The sequence below is a fragment of the Chiroxiphia lanceolata genome, chromosome 1 (genome assembly GCF_009829145.1).
Source record: "Chiroxiphia lanceolata isolate bChiLan1 chromosome 1, bChiLan1.pri, whole genome shotgun sequence".
Classification (NCBI taxonomy): Eukaryota; Metazoa; Chordata; class Aves; order Passeriformes; family Pipridae; genus Chiroxiphia; species Chiroxiphia lanceolata.
The window spans coordinates 77,183,082-77,203,611 of NC_045637.1; the positions used below are offsets into that span (position 1 = coordinate 77,183,082).

General features: G+C 38.6%; 1 protein-coding gene across 1 annotated transcript in view; it reads right to left on the reverse strand.

The window, feature by feature from the left end:
- Nucleotides 1-3,402: 3,402 nt before the first annotated feature.
- The window catches only part of MYO10 (myosin X), a 161,569-nt gene continuing 144,441 nt past the window's right edge, over nucleotides 3,403-20,530 (reverse strand). The window contains exons 30-41 of the mRNA XM_032712055.1: nucleotides 19,758-19,813; nucleotides 17,321-17,463; nucleotides 16,671-16,865; nucleotides 15,401-15,558; nucleotides 13,975-14,098; nucleotides 12,087-12,384; nucleotides 10,288-10,495; nucleotides 9,577-9,713; nucleotides 8,605-8,725; nucleotides 5,674-6,126; nucleotides 5,110-5,301; nucleotides 3,403-4,845 (exon numbers count right to left, since the gene is read on the reverse strand). Coding sequence (XP_032567946.1) covers nucleotides 4,735-4,845; nucleotides 5,110-5,301; nucleotides 5,674-6,126; nucleotides 8,605-8,725; nucleotides 9,577-9,713; nucleotides 10,288-10,495; nucleotides 12,087-12,384; nucleotides 13,975-14,098; nucleotides 15,401-15,558; nucleotides 16,671-16,865; nucleotides 17,321-17,463; nucleotides 19,758-19,813 — 2,196 coding nt within the window. The 3' untranslated portion in view covers nucleotides 3,403-4,734. The remainder of the gene's footprint in view (nucleotides 4,846-5,109; nucleotides 5,302-5,673; nucleotides 6,127-8,604; nucleotides 8,726-9,576; nucleotides 9,714-10,287; nucleotides 10,496-12,086; nucleotides 12,385-13,974; nucleotides 14,099-15,400; nucleotides 15,559-16,670; nucleotides 16,866-17,320; nucleotides 17,464-19,757; nucleotides 19,814-20,530) is intronic.

Here is a 20,530-nt window from a genome sequence, read left to right on the forward strand (position 1 = left end):
CTTTTCCCTGTGTGCTTTAACCATCTAGTCAGTAGTAGAGCAAACCTTGAAATGAATTTCGTCATGCTTTTGCTTTAATATTAAACCTGGTTTTGCCGGTACCGTAGCTGGTGATTCTTCGAGCAACCTAAAACACTCATTTACGACAGGTGGACAGCAAACATAACAAGAAGACTCCCTCTTCATTCTCCTACTCCAGCCTTTACCAACCAGGTAAATTCATACTGCAGATAGAACCACTCGCTATATAGTTCACTTCCTTGGATCGCTGCTGCCCTCTTGTGCTGGCTTCCCATGGCTGCTGAAGCATGGGTAGCTTGTGTATTGCACCAAAAGCCTTGTGTCTGTTGTGATAAGGGAGATATTCCCAGTGGATTCCTTCAAGATTAAACTTTATTAGAAAATCTCACCCACCTTTGCAGTCCCATGTGTGTACATGTGTTTGAGGTAGGTGCCACAGCACAGCTTGTAGCTGTATTTCTGTATCTGATGGAGTGAAATGCAGTGACTTTCTAGGGCTGGACACCACAGAGAATTAATTTTACTTGAGACAGTGCTGTCGTATTTGGTTGGTACCTTCTGTATTTACTTAACAGAGCTGTAAATTATATGGAGTGCATGTGCCCTGAGGGATAGTCTGTCAGCACTGAAGAAGCTGACACTTCTGCCCGAGTTACAGTAAAATGGACCTATGCCAGCATGACTTGCAGTGCTGTAGCGTGTCTGTATTGGGTGCTTGTGCTCGTGCAAACCTGTGTGTGCGTGTTATAGCCACGTGCCTCAGAAATGCAGGGCTTGAAACCTGGGTTTCTGTGATGCGACGCTTCTTGGGTGAAGCAGTTTCCTCTGCATAACTTTTGTAATTAAGTTTATTAAGAATTCTGGCAACATGACAAATGGATGTATTGTATTATGAGGCACAGGAAGAGTGCTAGATGGAAGCCTGAAGACATACGTGGAATTGAGGCCTGGCCAGCCAAGTCCAGAAGAGGGCCACAAAGGTGATTAGAGGGATGGAGCACCTCTCCTATGAAGACAGGCTGAGAGAGTTGGGGTTGTTCTGCCTGAGGAAGGCTCTGGGGAGACTTTAGAGCAGCCTTCCAGTACTTAAAGGGGCCTACAAGAAAGCTGGAGCAGGAGTTTTTATAAGGGCATGTAGTGATAGGACAAGGGGGAATGGCTTCAAACTGAGAGAAGGCAGGTTTTGATTAGATATTAGAAATTCTTTACGGTGGGGGTGGTGAAGCACTGGCACATGTTCCTCAGAGAAGCTGTGGCTGGCCCATCCCTGGGAGTGTTCAAGGCCAGATTGGATGGGGCTCTGAGCAACCTGGACTAGTAGAAGGTGTCCCTCCGCATGGCAGGAGGGTTGGAACTAGATGATCTTTGAAGTCCCTTTCACTTCAAACCATTCTACAGTTCTGTGATTTAAGGCATGCTAAGATGAGGATATACAATTTTATTTCCATTGCAGCTGACACTCTGTTCCTAGGCCTGACTCTGTGATTTCTGCCCAGCCTGTGCTCTCGCAGCATGTCTGGTCAGTGGGGATCCGTGCTCTTCTTGGTGTGGCTGTATTTGATCAGGTGCAGTCACTGGGTGAAGGAACCCAATGTTTGCTTCTAGAGGATTTTTGACAGAGTTGGCGAAACTGCCTGGGGGTGGCAGATCTTCCAGAGGGGAATGAGTGTCAGTACCATATTTGGGGCCAGTTCCAAATGCAGGGACAGGTGGTGAGGCCATGTGAGCTGAGCAGTCTGGTGGCAGGAGGTGGGTAATGGAGCAGGACTTGCTACTCTTAGTTCTTTCAGAAAATACACAAGTTTCAAATCCTGAAAACTGCAACACGTACAGTAAAACTCCGCTTCTTTCTAGAGGGACTGGATGTTGCTCTTAGAACCCTTTAATTTCTAATACTAAGTTCTTTGTGATTTCTGATGCACTTAACCTACAGAGTGTAGCAGTTGCAATACTATAGTCTGTTCTGACGTACATATCTTTTGCTTTTTTCAGTAGTGGTATACTGCTACTATGTTTGTTCTTTTGGAAACACAAGCCTTTAATCTAAACAAGGATAAAAGTAAAAATGTGTTCTGTGGCAGAAGTTCCTCTCCTCTCTTCAGATAAACTCAACTGCTACTGTAACTGAAGAGATCACAGGCAGGAGAGGATCTGGCACTATCAAGACATTTCGTGTATGTTTAGATTAAGCTTGTACTGTGGCAAAATAATTTGCAAAAATCTGATCTTCTCAATCAATATTTTAAGATTTTATAGTTTAAGGAACTCTTTTCTCACTTTCAAACACAGGCATGTCTATTATGCAGTATTTATTTTGATAAACTGTGCATTCTTTCTGTCAAGTTTCACCAATTATGAAATCTTTTATTTGCCTCTACAGCAGTAACTGGAGTAAGATTTGCATGGCAGGTTGGCTGATCTGGCATGAACAAAAAGAAGCTCTTAGTTATAGTGCTATAGTGACAAGCAGTTCTGTCACTAATGGTCACTTCCCTCTTAATGGTTGATAGCATCCAGAAGGCAGTCAGGAGGCAAACAAATCAGGAGTAGAGAAGTGGTGTCAGCTTCTCAAGACTGCGACGTTGAACAAGATTGTCATCTTGTATATTCCTGGTTTATTTACCAAATACTGATTATGATGATGTACAAGGACTTCTCTGAGCATGTTTATAGATAGACAAAACTGAACTTTCTTGCTGTGCTGGCTGAAATGCATAAATTGTGTTATTCCAAGGATGCCTTGCTAAGAGCAGCGAAATTCTTTCTAAAGAACTTGCATATGTGAAAAATAAAAAAAAAATCAGTCTCAGATACTCTGTGTGTGTGTAACTATACATACTTAAGTTACAGCTCCTCTCCTTTTTCTTGTCTTCCTTAAATTAAATCCACCTTCGCTTGGAGCGTAGAGGCACGAAATTAGTATGTCTATAGAGGGACTGAGGGGCGGTGGCACAGATGGAGTGACTAAACGTACCTGGCAGTGGGAGGAGGATTTCTCAGAGCAAGCCTTGTACAAGGCTATGTACACTTAAGAGGGCAGCACATGCTGCACTACCATTCTGTGGCCGGCTGACAAAAACAAGCCATCTTGCATCAGGGCTACCTAACTAGCAAAAGCTTTACTTGCATGTTCCTGGTGGTGTGGAATTGCTCAGCAGTCCTTCCCCTCTATCTCGTGTAAAGGACACATATTGCATGGGCAAGGAAACCTGTCCCAGTACAACACACAGCACATGCACCTTTCCAAACAAAAGCATACACACACACAAACACACACACACATATATATGTAGTCTACACTGTGTTCCTGGCTTAGCTTCTGAGAAGACTGATGAAATTAGGATTTTGTTCAAAGTCCAACTCAGTATGAAAGAAACAGAGCACATGACGTATATTTTCTTTATTGCTGGACTTTTTTTTTTCAGTGAGTAGGCATGATTTCTTAAAGGCTGAGGTTTTTAACAACAGTAAGTTTTTACAGGTTTCTTTTTTTTCTTTTTGCTGTGGACAAAAAGATACCTTTGATCAAAGTTTTGCCTTATATTACAGTATTTCTGTACAAAAATAAAAGTCCAAAATCAACTTATTATTAGCTGATATTCCCCAATTTATTTACAGGGTACTGTCAAGAACCTTCATCAGGCAACCAGGTAAAATAGAGAACTCTGTATTAAACTAGTTGCATTGTATAACATTGCGTTCTCTAGTCAACTCTGAGGGGCTCTGACCTTTGGCAGTCAGTCTGGGTTGGAGAGTCTAGCCAGAAGTATAAAAGAGTGATGTCTTTTAAAGAAAAAATTAATATTAAAAACATAAGCTGACAGGATGAAGAATTGAACTGATAACTGTATTTCCATATTAGGGTAGTCTATAAATATTCTCAGCTACATCTCTCTTTATCATACAGCAGATACAGAATGCAGACTTCTGCTACTTATATGGTAATACATATTTGCAATAGTAAAATCAATGTATGAAAATTTTGAATTTACTGGTTAATAAAACTGCTTATAAAGTAACCATACAATTGTAACACCTATAACTCTGAACTATTAAAATGTACAGAAAGACTGTTTACACCATTGCACATACTTATTCCCTTTGCTTCAAAAGACTTGTGAAATACAGAATAAAATTTGTCAAATTTTACTGACAGCTCAAATATGCATGCACAATGTGCACATCCATGGAAGCAAGGGGAAACAAAGTGTTGGCGTCCATCAGGAAGGCTGCCAGCAGCGCTCCAAAAAAAATATACCTTGCTCTTCTTCCCTCCCCCTTCCCACCTGTATACAGGCCAGTAGATTAGTGCAGAATGGATGAATATAACTTTGTTTTCAGTGTTCTGAAAGGACAAAAGAAATCTTCTTGACTTTTATCAGCAATTTTAGGCCAATACGAGTTATGCTTAATATTGTAAGGCACTTATTACTGCTTGTATTGCAGTGGATTGAGTCTTAAGGCGTTTGTTACATCAACTGAAGATAATAATGCTTTGGAAAGTTTTGAATGAGCCAGCGGTTCTAGTATGTGACTATTTCAGCTGATTTTCCCCTGCCCACCCTGCGGTCTTTCTAAAACATTGTTTGAAGATATTTTCCGTTGAAACTCTGGTTCTTCGTTAGCTTGTCAACAAACATGATCAATGTCATCAGGCTGTTCTGAGGCCAGGGAGCATATTCTATTTAGGGTGCAGTGGAACTGGTTTTGTTTTCACCTGCAGCTGCCCTGACTTCCATGACTACTCACTGATCGAGAGGTGCTGTAGCGTTTTTTCACGATCATACTGATGTAAGCTTTCATCAGCTTTGCAATGTCAACCACCTGCCAAGAGTATAAAGAGCAAAGTTCTTAGTAAGGTAACAATACGTGAATTAATTTCTTTAGACACTAGCAATATAAAACTGTCAAGCTTTCAACAAAATCCATTTGCAGTTAAACAAAAATACTCAGCACTTCTATCCATCTCATGATAGCTTTACAGGGATCTTGAATAGATCTGTGACATTTGTAGCTACTACTTGAATTACTAAGTAACCTGACTATCAGAACAGGAAGACCACAACAACAGAACTACCTTGCTCTTACCTCACTAGTTTCAAAAAGCAGTTCTCTCTCATCCACCACGATCTTGTAGGTGTTGGCAAGCGGTGCACCAAATGACAAGATATGTTCATACTGGAACACCTCCAGAGGCCTTCCTTCCCCACGCTTGTAGACAGAAACTGCATCAGCGCTGACTCCAAGCCACAACTCTTGTGGGAATCCCCCTTCTTTACACTAGAGATAAAAAATGTAAATTAACAGCAAAGGGAACAGCAGGAGCTACACACCACTTACTGTGGATGTTCTTGTCTGTAACCATTTTTTTAAAAAGTGCATATTGCTTGTCCCTCTTTGAATGTTGCCTTTTACACTTCTTAAACTCGTTTGCAACCCATCAGGCTAGAATTCTGTCCCTCTATTTTATGGTTAACTGGTGGATTTAAATAGCTACAAGTGCTTGCTGATGGGAGTAGGCTTTTAATAGCTAACAGTTTATTACATCAGCTGTCTAAGCATTGTGATACCGTATTTATGGTTTCACTACTCTGTAATGAAATCATCACCTATACAGTAAAAACTGTAGTTTGAATGTTCAGGAGGTCTTACCTCTACGTCAAAGAGTGTTGAACCATAGCCAGGCCATTCCTTAATCAAAGCCATGTACTTTGCCATAGCCTGCTCCTGATTCATCCTCTGGAGTTTTTTCCATTTGTCAATAATACTAGTCCTGGATGCTGAGATTTCCTCTTTGACCCACATGTCTAACATCTGATCCTCCTCAACCTTCTGTTTGCTGACAGAGCCACTGCGGAAACTCCTCCGCAGTGTTCCTTCAAGAAAGCTGGCTCGTTTCTTCTCAGCCTTCTCTACTGCAGTAAATGTTTTGGTAGACTGTGTAATCCGAGACTTCAGCTTTTGCAAGGGATAGACTTCCTCCATTTCTGGTACAGTGGTATGCAGAGTGTAATCTCCCTGAAGGTACTGAAGACGCAAAGCTGCAAGGACCTGGAGGGTTTCTTCAGGAGCAGGATAATGTCCTTTAATCACTGCTTCATGAGCCTATCAAGGGGAAAAAAGATAGCTTTTTATGTATAAACCAGTCTTTGAAAGGAATTAGAGAGAAATGGGAAGTAAATTTATTGCCAGGCAAACCCAGGATCTGTAATAAATGATCCATTAAATAAATGAAATGTGGTAAATCTCTTGACAAACTTGTTAAACTGGGTAAAACTAGGTTTACCAGAAGAACTGCAAGGCAACTGAGGAAACCTGCTGAATGGGAATTACTGTTACTGTTCAGCTTTTAGTGAATTCATATATAAAAGAGCAACTGAATTACTGAAAAGGAAAATATAATGTAAAAAGGAGAAAATGAGGATCTAAACATTTGCTTGAAAAGAAACCATTTATGTTCAAGGGCATTAGGAGAAACAGACATCTAGTTTTGCTTACTGCTATCAATAATCTCTCAGTGAAAACTGATGTTTCCAGCCAAACAAGCCAAACTTTAGGACAGCTTTGTAGTTTTACTGAGGGAAAACAATAAATCTTCAATGGATCCCAAATCAAGTTTGTAAAACATCTACACAATACAGTGGTCTGTAGCATCAGGGATGAGATTCTGAACCAAGAAGACCTCTGCACACTTGTTCAAACCTGTGGAAATGTGCAGCAGCTATGATTTTTTTTTCAGGTGACACTAGTAAACAAGCACACCTCATGACTGGAGATGCAGGAATTACAAGGTTTAGTAAACACATAGAGATAATTCATATCTAAGTAACATACAGTTTCTTTAGATTTACAAAATATGCCTTTAAACATGCAAGATGGTTTACCTGAGGTTGTACACATGCAGAAGGAAGAGCTGTCTTGTGGAAATGGAAGGATGGTATTTTAATGAGAAAGAAGAACTGAAAGATTTCCTTCAGTGCCTTATGATTATTAAAAGATTCAAATTTTAAAATAATGGAACTAAAACCAATGACAAAAGATAATTTTCATAATTGTCTGAAAAAAGTTGATGACTGACACCAAAAGCAGACAACTAGAAAAAACCAAAAAACCCCAGAACTGATGTTAGAATGTAGCATCACCTCTTCCAGGTCTTACTGTAATATTAATAGTAGAGATCGAACATGCCATGCTTTATAACTGCAATACTACTGGTTTTCACAAGACATAAAATATTTGACTAAACACTAGTCAGCACAGAATACTGCATGAAAACAATGTGCTTCAGCAAATGTGCTTATTTTAGCCATTCATACACAAAACTATCTGAATCTGCCTCTTAAACCCATAATGTAATGTAACGGCTCAGATGCAGAGCTCTCATGGATTTTCTTGCTATTTGAACTTCATCCCAAACAGAAGCACTAACAGGCTGACTGCTCTATATGTAACAACAGACAGACAGAACGACATTTCTAAGCCCAACCAAGGCAACCCATTGCCCAGATCCTTGCCGACAAAAAGCAGTTCTGGACTGAGCTACAGTAGTAGGTTCTGGAAGGAGCCTTTGGTAGACTTGTGATGTAATATGATGCCTTAAAACATAAACTGAAAAAGGAAGAAATACTCTATTACAATGAAGAGGTTTCTGAACCTGTAGAAGAGGTAAAGCCTTCCTATATAAGAAGATTGAAGTATGTCAGTTCTTGATCACATCAGGCTTGCTTACCAACAGAATGTCAGTGTCTCAGTATTGTGAATGCCAGAAATCAGAAACCTTAATCTTATACAGAAATCTTTATCTGTATCTAGTGCCCACTTGAAAGAAGTTGACTGCTGGAAGAATTTTTAGTCATTTGGAATATAGAAGAAAAGTAGAAGGTCAATCAACAGTACTAAATGCCATCAGTGAGTTTCTGAGCAACTACAGGGCTTGACAGAATAGAAATCCAACTGTTGATGCATTTAGTTTTCATTATAAATCATTTAACTCATTTTATGTTTTGCAATATAGCCTCATTCTGAGCTCAGCACATTTATTAAGTGTATTTCTGCTCATCATAGCTGTCTTACAGTTACTGCTGAGACGGGACTGATTTTACTAAGGTGCCTATGAAACAATTGGTTTTTGAAAAGATAAAAAGCTATTACTCAATTAGTTTTGTACAGTTGCCAGCATGAGTCTCTTATTAATTAATTGCTTGCCAATTACACTTTTTTCACTTTATTTCTTACATTTTCTTCAGAAAATGGTTTAAGAGGAAAATTAAAAGCAAGTATTATCCTTTTTTTTTAAAAACACAGCTGAGACCCAGCTATCCCATTTTTTACCACTACATATAAAGCAATTGACAAGTAATGCAGAAGTAAGAAACATAACATTAGGAAAATCATATGTGCTTCAGTTATGTAAGGATAAGTCTGTTTTGACCACTGAACTGCTTCCTTCCTTTGCTCTTGATGCTTGAGTAGTAGTGCATTTAGTTGAACAGACGCATAGCCAAAACTCCCTCTGTCCTGCCTAGATCTCTTGCTTTTTTCCTCCTCTTAAAAGCGCCTCAAAACTGAACCCTTGTCCCTTACCTGCTCAAACATAAAGGCAAATTCCACACTATCTTTTGGGACATTTTCTGTGTCCAGGAAGCAGTAGAGCTTGAAGTAGAACTTCCAGTGCATCTCCCCAGCTTCAGCAGTGGCAGCAAGCCTTCAGCGTTGTGTAAAGAGAGAGAGAGAGAGAGAGAGAGATCAGACCTGTGAAACCAACCTCTTTTCTAAATTGACACCTCAGAAATATAAGCAAGGAATCAGCTGAATCTTGCTTTATGTGTGTCTGTGTGTTTAAAGCCTACAGCAAAATCAAGGACTTACAAATGTTTACTCAGTTCTCATTCAATTCTCAGTCAACTATTTCTAACCCAAATTCTCTTAATAAAATTTGTGGCTCAGTCAGGTGTTAATAAAAGCAACATCCTTAAGTCCTGTTATAAAATGGAATTGCACAACACTTAAAACATTCCTTTTTCCCCCCCCATTATTAAGTGGATAAAAGAGGCTGATTGCCATGCGTACAACATAGGGATGACAAAGAGCTATTTAGGTTTGTATTACATTTTTCTTACTACAGTGCTGTGGGTGGTTGTAATTTTAACTGGTAAGAAAAATGTAGTGGTGAGCTGTACTGTGGTGACTTCCACATGAAGTTAGGCAACAGACAGTTGGAAAGGCAATGATGGCCTGGAGTTCAGTTCTCCCAGACACAATGCTGGTAATGGTGGAAAAATTTGTAGTAATGGAAAAGAGAATGTGGAAATAGTAATGAGAAATAATACTTTGCTGGTATCAGGACAGAGGAAGACCAACATAAATGAATAGGTGGCTATTAATTCTTTTAAGAAAAAAGAAAAAAAGATGCTTTTGTTCCAGAAATGGCTCTGTGTGTAATTCAGCTGCATCATCACAAACAAGCAAAAAGAGAAAATTCAGCATTATTGACACTGGAAATTTATTTAATTGCTACTTATTAGAGTGGAGAGAGAGAAGGAGAAGCACACTCACTTTTCAAACTTTGCCAAGACATCAGCTACAATGGTTCTGCTTTCAATTGCTTTATCAGTAGTTCCGTTGTATTCAAACAAAGCAAACATATTTCTGCTATCCTCCATGGCTAAGCCACGAATTAACTTTTCAACCACCTAAATGAAAAACAGTACATGAAAAAAACCATAGCATGGAAAAGCAGCACCACAGAGTAAGACAAATAATTAGAAGAAAATTCAAAGCTAGGTTTTATATTCGGCTAAAAACGTTGCTAATTTGTTCTTATCGGCATTATTAATTGTTGTCAAATTCCACTTTGATTTTTATTCTTTCAGAATATGCATGTGCTGTCTCCTGGCCAACCCCTGTATTTCACCAACTCAGTAAGAGTCTTCCATTTTTAGCTAGCAACTCATACACACCAATATCTACTGAAGTTATTCCAGTAATGCCTCTGCTGAATTGCTTAGTCTTTCCTGTAATTCTTCCTATGAGAAGGAACTATAGCTGGGTGATCCTCTGCAGCATAAAGACAGTTTTTATAGCAGGGATTTGTTCAGAACACACTGGGGGCTGGAGGGACAGCTCTGTAAGCCTTCCCTTCCCTGAAAGGAAAAGCCAGCAGAGAAGGCTCCAGTGCTCCCAAAGTTTAACGCTACTGCTGCCTGAACTGGCACGTAAAGGGACACACTGATTTTGTTCCAAAGACATCCTGTCACCACTTCTCACCTCTCCAGCTGTAGTGTGTGAGTTGATCGTAATCTTACAGGAGCCCCCACCATGGCAATAAACTGTGGATGTCATTTCCTGCCGGCCAATCAGTGCTTCTATTTCATCCCGTGATGGCACAAACTCTCTGCTTTTGGTTTTCTTCAGAGATTCATAAGTAAAAAGTGCGTATTTCTCCATTTCAGTTCCTGGAAACTGGTCACGAACCCTGTGAGACAAAGCTTATGACTTAAAGCTACCAGTCAGTGAAACAGGAAGTTTACTTATTTGAGAATTTTTTTCCCCTGAAAGTACTTCTGTATCCAGTACACTATTGAATTGACATGCTCCAAGGTTTATCTTCACTGTCAAGGAAAGTGTTCTAACTTGTGATTGATTTACTGTGGTAAATGTAATGTACTTTCATCATTATGTTCTACAAACCTAATAGAAAGAAAAACCTATATGCCCTTCATAACATTAACTACAGGAATCTTATAACGACTCAGATTTGACAGCAAGATAACTGTGCAAACCTTCTTGTAATCAACTCCTCTTTCTGTCAGTAACAGTTGTTGAATGAAGACTAAACTGCACTAAGGTACTACAGAAAAAAGCAATAAAACATGTTTGACTGCTCACTTTTGTTGTAGTGTCACTTGATTTTTACTCCTGATTTTCTAAAAGATTCTCTCTAGATCTTACTGTTCAGCAGTTAGTCCTATGAATATTCATTAGCTAGTGTAATGAACTTAACTCTTAATTATTGAAAATTGTTGAATTTGGGTAGCTTTCAGTACAGAGTATTTCTATAATACTTTCAGTGATAAAATATCAGCTCCTTAGAGCTACTCAGGTTTAATTTATGTGAAAAAGTACAGTGATTTGTGATCTGCAAGGCATAAAAAGATTACTGCAGAATTACAGATATGCTATAAGATGATTATGCATCTATGGTATTGAAACCAACCTTTAAATATATCAGCTGCATTTTCTTTTAATTAGGAGGTGAGTTAAACTGAGAAAGTGATTCAGTGTTGAATTTTTTCATTTTAACAGTTATATAAAGACCATTTTTTACTTACCTCAATTTGGTTCAAAGATGTATTTTCATTACAAGTATTTTACAAATATTATAAAACAATTAGATTTAGCAAAGTGATTGACAAAGTTGATGCTCTAGCACAAATACAGACAAGACTTTTAAATTATTGAGAACAGTTTCTTGGTGGACTAACTTTCCTAATTACATACTCTGCATTCTTCTGTTGCATCACAGCAAGAAGAACTCCACATTCTGATTAATGCTGAAGTATCAAGAATAATTTATTATCTTTTTAATGGTCACTAATATTTTAAAATTAGATTTGCAATCCTATGCTTTTACCTCAAATACATCTTTAAATATGATAATGTTCTTTTATGTGCATGACACGTACCTTATAAAATTAAGGTAAAGCAGGATGAAGAATTTTTAACAGGTTGATTTGAACAGTTGATAATAGGACCTAGTGGTATGGGCTGCAAATCATTTAAACAAGTTTATACAGTTACAGAAAGCCCTCCTTTTATCAACATTAACAAATTCAATTTTGTGGGTTTTTTTTGATTCTTCAAATGAGTGTAATTCCATCTAGATAACTCATAGACACTTTTCCTACTTTTTTTTTTTAGATTCACTGTTTGGCATAACCAATACATTAAGTAAATGCATCTTCAAGTCTCACTTCAAGATATCTAAACACTGTTACAAGTCATAGTGAAGAAAACAATGAGTGAAGAAACTTAATTTCTTGCTTTAGTACTTCAAAGCTTCTCACCTTTTGAGATGAAACTTGAGATATTTGAGGATGCTGCGACTCGGCAGAAATGTGCAACTCATGCAGGTGAGTATTTGCCAACTATACAGGTTCCCCACGCTTCCAGGGTTAGGCACTTTATTGGTTTGCTTGATGAGCTGACAGTAGAGCTCATCTCGGAGGGGTCGTAAATCATGTCCTGTTTGGAGGATACCTTGGATTATAGGGATGGGATCAGACATAGATTCCAGCTGCTGTAAAGAATTAAATATCTTGATGGCTTCATCCTGCAGAGTTGTGTAGCCTTTGTCTTTCAGCACTACAAAAGAACAATAAGGAGAAAGATTCTTAGACCGAGATATAAAAGAAAAAGCACACAGGCTTTATTTGGGAATTGCTTAATGATACTCTGTGACCCACATTGTGCAGGATATAAGAACAGGTATTTTTCATTTCAGATGTATGATGCAAACTCCTTTTATGAGCTATTTTGCTATTGAGATTTGTTCTGAATTTAATGAAATCCCACTTTGCCATTTTCTGACAACATAATGGAAAAAGTGTATCTTGATTGATCAGTTTTTTGTGATGGAGAGTCTTCCTTCCAGAGCAACACACACTGATGAAGTGTTGTATCACTTTTTTGCAGTCATAAGACACTGAAAACCTGATCAGATCATAAATGAGGTAAAGCATAACTATGTTATGGAAAGTAACAAAGATACATGGCATCATTTTTGTCTACAGCAGTAGCATTTTAATTAAACCCAAACAATGCCGCTAAACAAAATCATTGCTATGACATGGCAATTTGCTTTTTGAATGCTGAAAAAGGTGGTGATTGTTTTTGTGCTACCGCTTGGGTTTGGTAGACAGAAGAAATTGCTCTGATACAGTACAGATGTATGTTATGAAAATGACGTTTCTAACCTGACATTATACTATTACAGAAAATACCTAGAACTCAACTGCAAGTCAAGGCAATAGCTAAGCATCAGTTTTGGAGCTACATTTAGTAAGGGAAGACTTTGGCAAGACTTCTGCCTCAGAGGTGGCTAGATGTTCTTATCCATGGGGAAGAGAGACTCCCATACGGGACAATCTGCTCAAGTGCCAAGAACAGAACTGTGCCTTGCCACTGAACAGTAGGAGGGGCAAGAGAAAAGAAAGGTTTGTCCTTGGATTTTCCTCATCATTTGAGTAGAAGGGCATCACTTGAGTTACCAGAAAGTCTTACTTGAAATACCTTCACTTTCAGTTGCGTGACCTCCCATCCTCCTCCCAGGGATGAAACCTGTGGCCTGAGTCATATCTTGTTTAATACGCAGTTGCAAACTAAGATAACCAAATCCATTTAAGGACACCAAGTTCACAACCATCAATAGATCTGAACCATTCATTCCAAAAAGACTTCTAAGTTAGTGGTTGAATCAAGGATATTAAAAGACACGATTACACTAATTTTAGAAGTAAATAAAGCATTTCTTCTTTCATGTACACTTAGATGTTGATTCCCATAAATAGGGCTTTCCATCACATCTGATGATACTTGTTAATTGGAAGTTGTGGCTGCTGCAGCTCCCCACATGGGATAGGAAATAACAATGACTTGAGAAAGAGAATATGATTCAAGGAGACTGAATGAATAGGGTTTAGTTGCTTATTTCAGGGCAAGGCTTTTCAGTCTTAGCTGTGTTGCTGAAGGCAGTAGCAACCTTCCCTTCTGTAATATAACCCCAAGGCTCTATGCTAGGCAAACTGCTATTCTCAGAACAGGGAAACTTATCTATTTGTATTATAAACATATATGTTGCCTACCTTTACTTCACTGTAGCTCGTTGACTTAAAAATCCCATACTCTAGTTTAGTCTTTCATAAGGAAAAGTGTTTCTGTTATTGAAAAACTTACAGTTTAGATTGATGTCCCCATATGGCAGTGGCAGTAATGGCGAGTGCAGCGGATGATGAGTGTAACGGAGGATAGGGTTCCTCTTATAAATCTGTTCAACCACATCAGCGTTCAGGCAGTTTTCCTGTTGGGGTATGAAAAAAGCAGGATTTGGGGTCCAGCATTAGGAATAATGCAAGGCTTTGTGCCCTTAGGTTGGTTGTGAAAAAAATGAGTCATTAGTGTTACCAGCACTATTTGGTGCTAAAACTGGTTGTGGGTACTGTGGGTGCCGTGGCACGTTGTGGGCTATGAATGCTCAGTACCTGCTAACCTCAGGCCTTGGATAAACTTCCTTTATCTGTGCAGTAAAAAACAAACTACAGCAGAGCTGCAGGACACATAACAGTTTTTGAAGTGTGTTTTCATTTCACAATTCATTTTTACTCCAGTATTTCATAACGGGAATTAAGACCTTCAAGTTTTATTTAAAAGTATTTCTCCAGCAAAACTAATGGGCCTTTTTGAAACTAATTGGCCTTTAGAAACTGCAGGAGCTACCATAACAAAATAGCCCTGGCACGGTGTTGCTGTAAACCTGATGCATCCACTCTGACATCTAAATACTGCTCTTACTGTTCTGCTTAGGCCAAGTTTGACAGATGTGACCACTGTCTTCTAGTAGTCCTGAACTTCCACATATTTCTCCTGCTCTGAAGAACAGCATTCACAGTCTTTGAATTGAGGACTTAATACTTCTTTTCCATGAGAGAAGAGATGGTACTCTCTAAGGGAAAAGGTCAGTAGCAGTTCTCCCCCCTTGCCTATTCCTTTGCTCTCTTCTGAGAATCATCATCCTCTCTCATAAAAGCAGATCAGCAAAAAGCTCCAGAAGGACATTCTCTGGCTATGCATGCACTGTCCCCAGTGGGACCATAAACCAGTAAGCATTAATTGAATATATTTCTCATCACACAGATACATGAGATGCTTAGCCCATGTTATCGTAGAACAAGAAAAGAAGCATAATGACAAAAAAAATCAAAGAGCTGTCTAGTCCACATCCTGGTGTGCTGCGCACTGTGGACACAGCCAAACATGTCTGCCATGAACCTGTCTGCTTCATAGCAGGTTCACACCTGTACACTGAGCTCTACTGCCAGGTGCAATCGTCCCTGTCAAGTTACACAAACCAGTAAAAGTTGTTAATGTTTTCATGGAAAAAGGTTATCCCTCTTGCCCTCCAAGTTTCACTTCATACTTTGCTCTTCTACTGTTTAGATAGAAATTCCTTTATCAGGTCAGTGAATACATTCAGGTTTCACAAAGTCAGTCCGTGGCGCTGTGTGATTAAAACTTAATTTTCTGCTTTATTTTGGCTAAGCCAAAATAAAAAAGATTTAAGCAACCATTCTTTCTCACCCCTCCCCATCCTGCTTGTGCCTACCTTAATATCCTGAATAAGTTGCTGTGTTGGAGTATCAATTGGTGCTTTTGTGTCAATCACGTTCTGGATGGCACTTGACCAGCGGGTCGCCTCATTAAGCAATTTTGTGTAGAGACGGTAACAGTGTTTGCGCCCGTACACAGTTACATTCCAGTAACCTAGCACAACAGTGAAATTATTAGCCATAAAAGCTGCATCCCATCAGACACTGAGTGCTGCATCCTGGACCATGCTGGCAGTTTTCCAGGAGCTAATAAGTTGTATGAGTCATTAAGTATCATAATACAGATACTATGATATTAAAGGAGATTCTCTCCTTTAAGAGATCCTAGGAGTAACCTTGGAGTACAACTACGCATCATGCAGCCTCCCATTTTATCCAGTAATCTTAGCAGAAGTGACTGTAAGCACCACAGAAGCGACTATGGAATAGTTAGCTCCTTGTGGCTTGTGCCCCTACTTCTCCAGTCCTGTCTGTAATAGGAAAACCTGAGACAGTCTTGCTTTGTACATGAGAGTCTTTAATTATCTGTGGCACACATACAAACAGGTATAAAGCACAAACTATCTCTTCTGTAAAGAAGTTATTAATTTTACACGAATGAAATGGCAAGTATGATAGGAAGAGCATTTCAGTTCAAATTCTCTCTCTGCATCATTGTATAGGCTTTTTATGAAGCAGATTAAATTAAAGGAAATGTGTTTCATCTTCCACTAGTGAAAGCCTCTTTGAAGTGTCAGTGACCCCAATGAGCTTATATACAGGACTGTCAACAGTCGCTTCTCATTTGCAAACAGACATTTCTGAGTTGAAAACCAGTTTTGAAAACACGCAGAGGAGCTGACTCAAGTGTAGTATGTAGGTTACCACAAACTGGACTCTTATTCTGGATCTCCCTATACCTGCTCTACCAATGTCAGCCCTCATAGTTCCTGAGCATATAAAATAATGTATGAGGAGAGTGCTACCCATATGTCTTTCCTCAAGTCCTTGATGTGTAAGCGTAAGTGTGAACACTAACTTAGCAACAGTATTAGTCTATGATAATTTGAATACAGGTGAGAACAGATTTTATTCCTGTATACACTACCTCAGTTTTTCACCCAATAAGTCCCTGTAAAACAGCTCAGTGAGTTAGGAACCTGATTTGTTCATTGAACTGCACCCTTAATAATCCATTTAAAGTATTCTTATGCATTGTTTGTTGCATTACTAGCTAGAAGGACAGCAGGCAACTGAAGGCATATTTGAACAAGAGCAAACAATTACCTGTCTCTTTGAAGATCTTTTCATCAGGAGGGACCACTGAGCAGAGGCTGTTCAGGACCAATGTACCCAATTTCAATGCATTTTTCTCTGAACTCTTGTAGTAGTCCAAAGAATTGTGTGTCAAAACAAACCAACGCTTCTTCAGTTTTAAGGAAGACATCTTTGGGTTGTTCTTTACTTCCTTGTGTAGCCATCCTGCTCAAGATGCAATTTGAATCACATTTTTTTTTCTTGAACAGAGTGAGTTGGACAAAACTAGGTTGTATACAGAAGTTAGTTTTATACTTTGAACAACAACAAAAACATATGTAAAATTGATAAGCTCACATATTAAACAACTTTGAGTACAATTCTCAAACAGTTAAATAATAAAGACAATAAAATTAATACAAAAACTTTTTCAATTTTGATATTTCACTAGAAAAATTCTTCTGTCAACTTACAAAAACACTTTTGTCATCATTACAGTGTTTTCTTACATGGCACAGCAGGAATATAATTTCAGCTGTATTAATTTGTGAGCAAACTCCACCATACAAAGATGTGGCTCCAACTCTACCATGCTGGCATATTACCAGATTGTATTGTGGGGACAATCTCTTCAACACGTAATGGATGTTATTCACTTTACTGCCCCCCTCAGTTCTTACCCCTCACAATGAATTCTTGTCCCTCCACTCTAGTGTCCCCCTTTGACCTCTGGAGCAGGGTTATCCAGTGATGCATCTCTTCAGGAGTGTCAGCATTACAGTGAAGAACACGATTAGCAGTGATGATCACAAATGAGTTAGGTCTATGAAAATAAATGACAATTGAAAAAGCCTTTACAATCAACATATGTACTGTTTATCTCACTCTCCATAATCATAAAGACTGTCCATTGTTTGCATTTTCTACTCAGACAAATACTGTCCACACCTAAAGCATTATTTATTTATCACCTAAAAAGAAATATTAATATTTAAAAAGATTCACACCAAAATGCTAGGTTTGTGAATGGTGGGAAAGTTTACATTAAATTGCAACTTGTCCTATCTCAAAATAAATCTGTGGTGAGAAAAACTTCCAATCTTTAATCAGCTTTAGATGTGAATCAGAACTCTGTTTCAAGGTCAGATCTATTTAGATTGTCTGCTTCAGTAGTTACATTAGCTAAAACAAACTAGAGTTTACAAAGGTCTATAGTGAAGAAGCATGTGAACACAAGAGTCTTTTATTTTTAATGCAGTGCAACCCAATTCACAGAGAATACAATCTATTTTTAATGAGAGTCTGGCTTTTATCCAATCCTACACCAGGATTTACTGAAGCATGAAGAACTAGCCCAACTGAAGTGTGCTGATGTCTCTCTGGATTAGAGAGGCAGGTTCCTCAGCCTACAAACACTTCTTTAACCCTTTACCATTAATGTTTTCATCCCGGAGCACAGCGTTTTTCAAAATAACTGTATCAGATGTAGTAAATGGGAACAATGCAGTCTGGGCCACCCCAAGCACAAGAAGCTGACAAGACTGCTTTTTACAGTTGTTGGAAGAAGGTAACCAGGTAGAAATTAGAATCCAAAAACTGTTTATGGGGATGGAGACTTCACCCAAATATGATATCATTCTCCAAAACCAGTGTGCCACATAAAAGCAAGATGGCTGACAGGGTAAAGGACAAAGTACATATAACTACCAGGAGGAAAAATTAGAAAACTGTGTGAAGGGAGGTTAAAGTAAATCAAGTAACAAGAGAAGTGTGTAAGTTATTTTAAAGGTTATCTAAGTGTTACCTACAGCTAATGCTTACTGGTACCATAGAGAAGTGGAAGAGAGTGATCAGAACCCAAGTTCTTGGTCACACTGACTGTGGTGCTGAAGTGCTACATGAGTCAGAAAGGATGGTGGATGAGGAAAGAAATGGGCACGTGAACCGAACAGAGAGTTTTGTTGACCATTTTTTAAAATGTGTGAAGCTTTAGATTGAGCTACATGGATCATGCTCTAGAAAGCTGGATAATGAGATACACAGCACAGAAGCTGTAGCAAAAGAACTGAAAAAGGAGAGACTTAAGGTATAAACTCAGGTAGATCAAGCTATCAAACAGGAGATTATGATCAACAGTAGCCAACCTTCCAGACTCCCCTCTCCTCCTTCCCAGTCTAGGAAAAAGACAGAAACCCAGTTCTTGGGATTCTTTCTGAATACAGATTCAAAGGTCTGTCTGCTCAGCTTCTCTCTTTTGAACTACGAGGGGTTCATATGTGTCAAGATAAAAATAATCTATATTAGTCAAATTTGTTTCCTAACTGAAAATCCTTCCATCCTTATTTAAAATTAGAGAACTAAAACAAAAAAAAAATTATAAGACAAAAAAATCTATGTGAAAAATGCTTACAAGAGAAATGCTTAACTTATATTAGCAGGAGAACTGCTAACTTAAAATTGTAAGGTCTGGACATTTGTGTTGCATTGCTTAGGAAACCTGGGCTTGTAATGTGGGCTTGTAATCATTGTTACTTCTCGTATCAGTGTCTTGGCAGACCAAGGACAAAGCAGTAACTTAAAACCAGCTGTTTCACACATGTGCAATGAAGAGAAACTGGAGTGAACTCCTACAGTACAAATAACATCTCACAGCCAGTAACCTTATAACCAGAGTCATAGTCTGAACCCAGATTACTTTTTTTCCCCTAAAACATTGTTAGTAGTTCAAAAACTAAGAATATCCTGATGTTTTTGTTGGTTTTATGCTGTGCTGTCTTCTTTGTTACAAGACATTTTCATTCTGGGAAAGAATTTTCATCCCTGAAGAATACAACAGTCATGCATGAGAAGCTGAACACAAAAAAAATCTTCTACTTTTGGATCATTTTAAGAGCTGAAGAGTTCATACATGAAGCCGTGTCAGGGAAGTTATTAAAGCCCCCACAAAGTGTACCATCATTCCTATTTCGTGGACATGTTTTAACAGTACTATGAAGAGGGAGGGAATAATGAACCACTTTAATGCCTGTGGCCAGTAGAACACAGAGACTAAAGTATAGTCTGATTTTGGCTAGAGAAAGGAGAAAAAGAAAGTCACCAGGCATGGTTCTGACTTACCTATCTGGATTGTCAGCAGCACAGACAGAATCAATTAGTCCTACATCGAGTGTACCCTATTAAGAAATATCCAACCAGAAAATGAGGAAAACATTTACTATTACATTACTCACAGTACTCTTCTGAGAGACACGTGAAAGGAGCAGCAGCTTTGATCAAGCAAACTGAACTGCAGATTTGGGCATCAGTTTCTCTTAACCATTAAAACTGCTGAGGGGAAAACTAAGACACTTGAATGAACAGATCCAGTAAAAGATTATCTGTAGTTAAGCTGGAGGCAGCTCAAAAACTGCTCTTTTCTATGTTTCCAAACCTGCTTGAATTTTTTACTGGAAAATGCCACCCCAATATGAATGGCATCCTCTCAGAACAAACTTCTGAAGCCATTAAGCAAAAGTTTTTGTTTCTCTTTGCTTGAAATTAGGTTCCAAATGTATTCCATTTATTACCGGTGTATGTTATACAGAACGATAAATGCAGGACCAGAGAAATCTTGAATTTTCAACTCTTCGATTTTTAATTTACTCATTAACTGTATCTTTGCAAAACTTCAAATTGGACCAGAAAAAACAACCCCAAAACCAACAGTCATTTTTCATCAAGGTGAATGATGGAAGAGGAATCAGAAGTCACACTGTCTCCCTGTACAGCTGCAGGACCAAGGACATGGAGGCTCTAGCCAGTGTCACAGTTACTGCCACACTTAAGGAAACCTAGGTTGTGACTCTCAGAAGGTGTGGCCACCACAGTGTCCCTCTTTTCTAAAAATATTT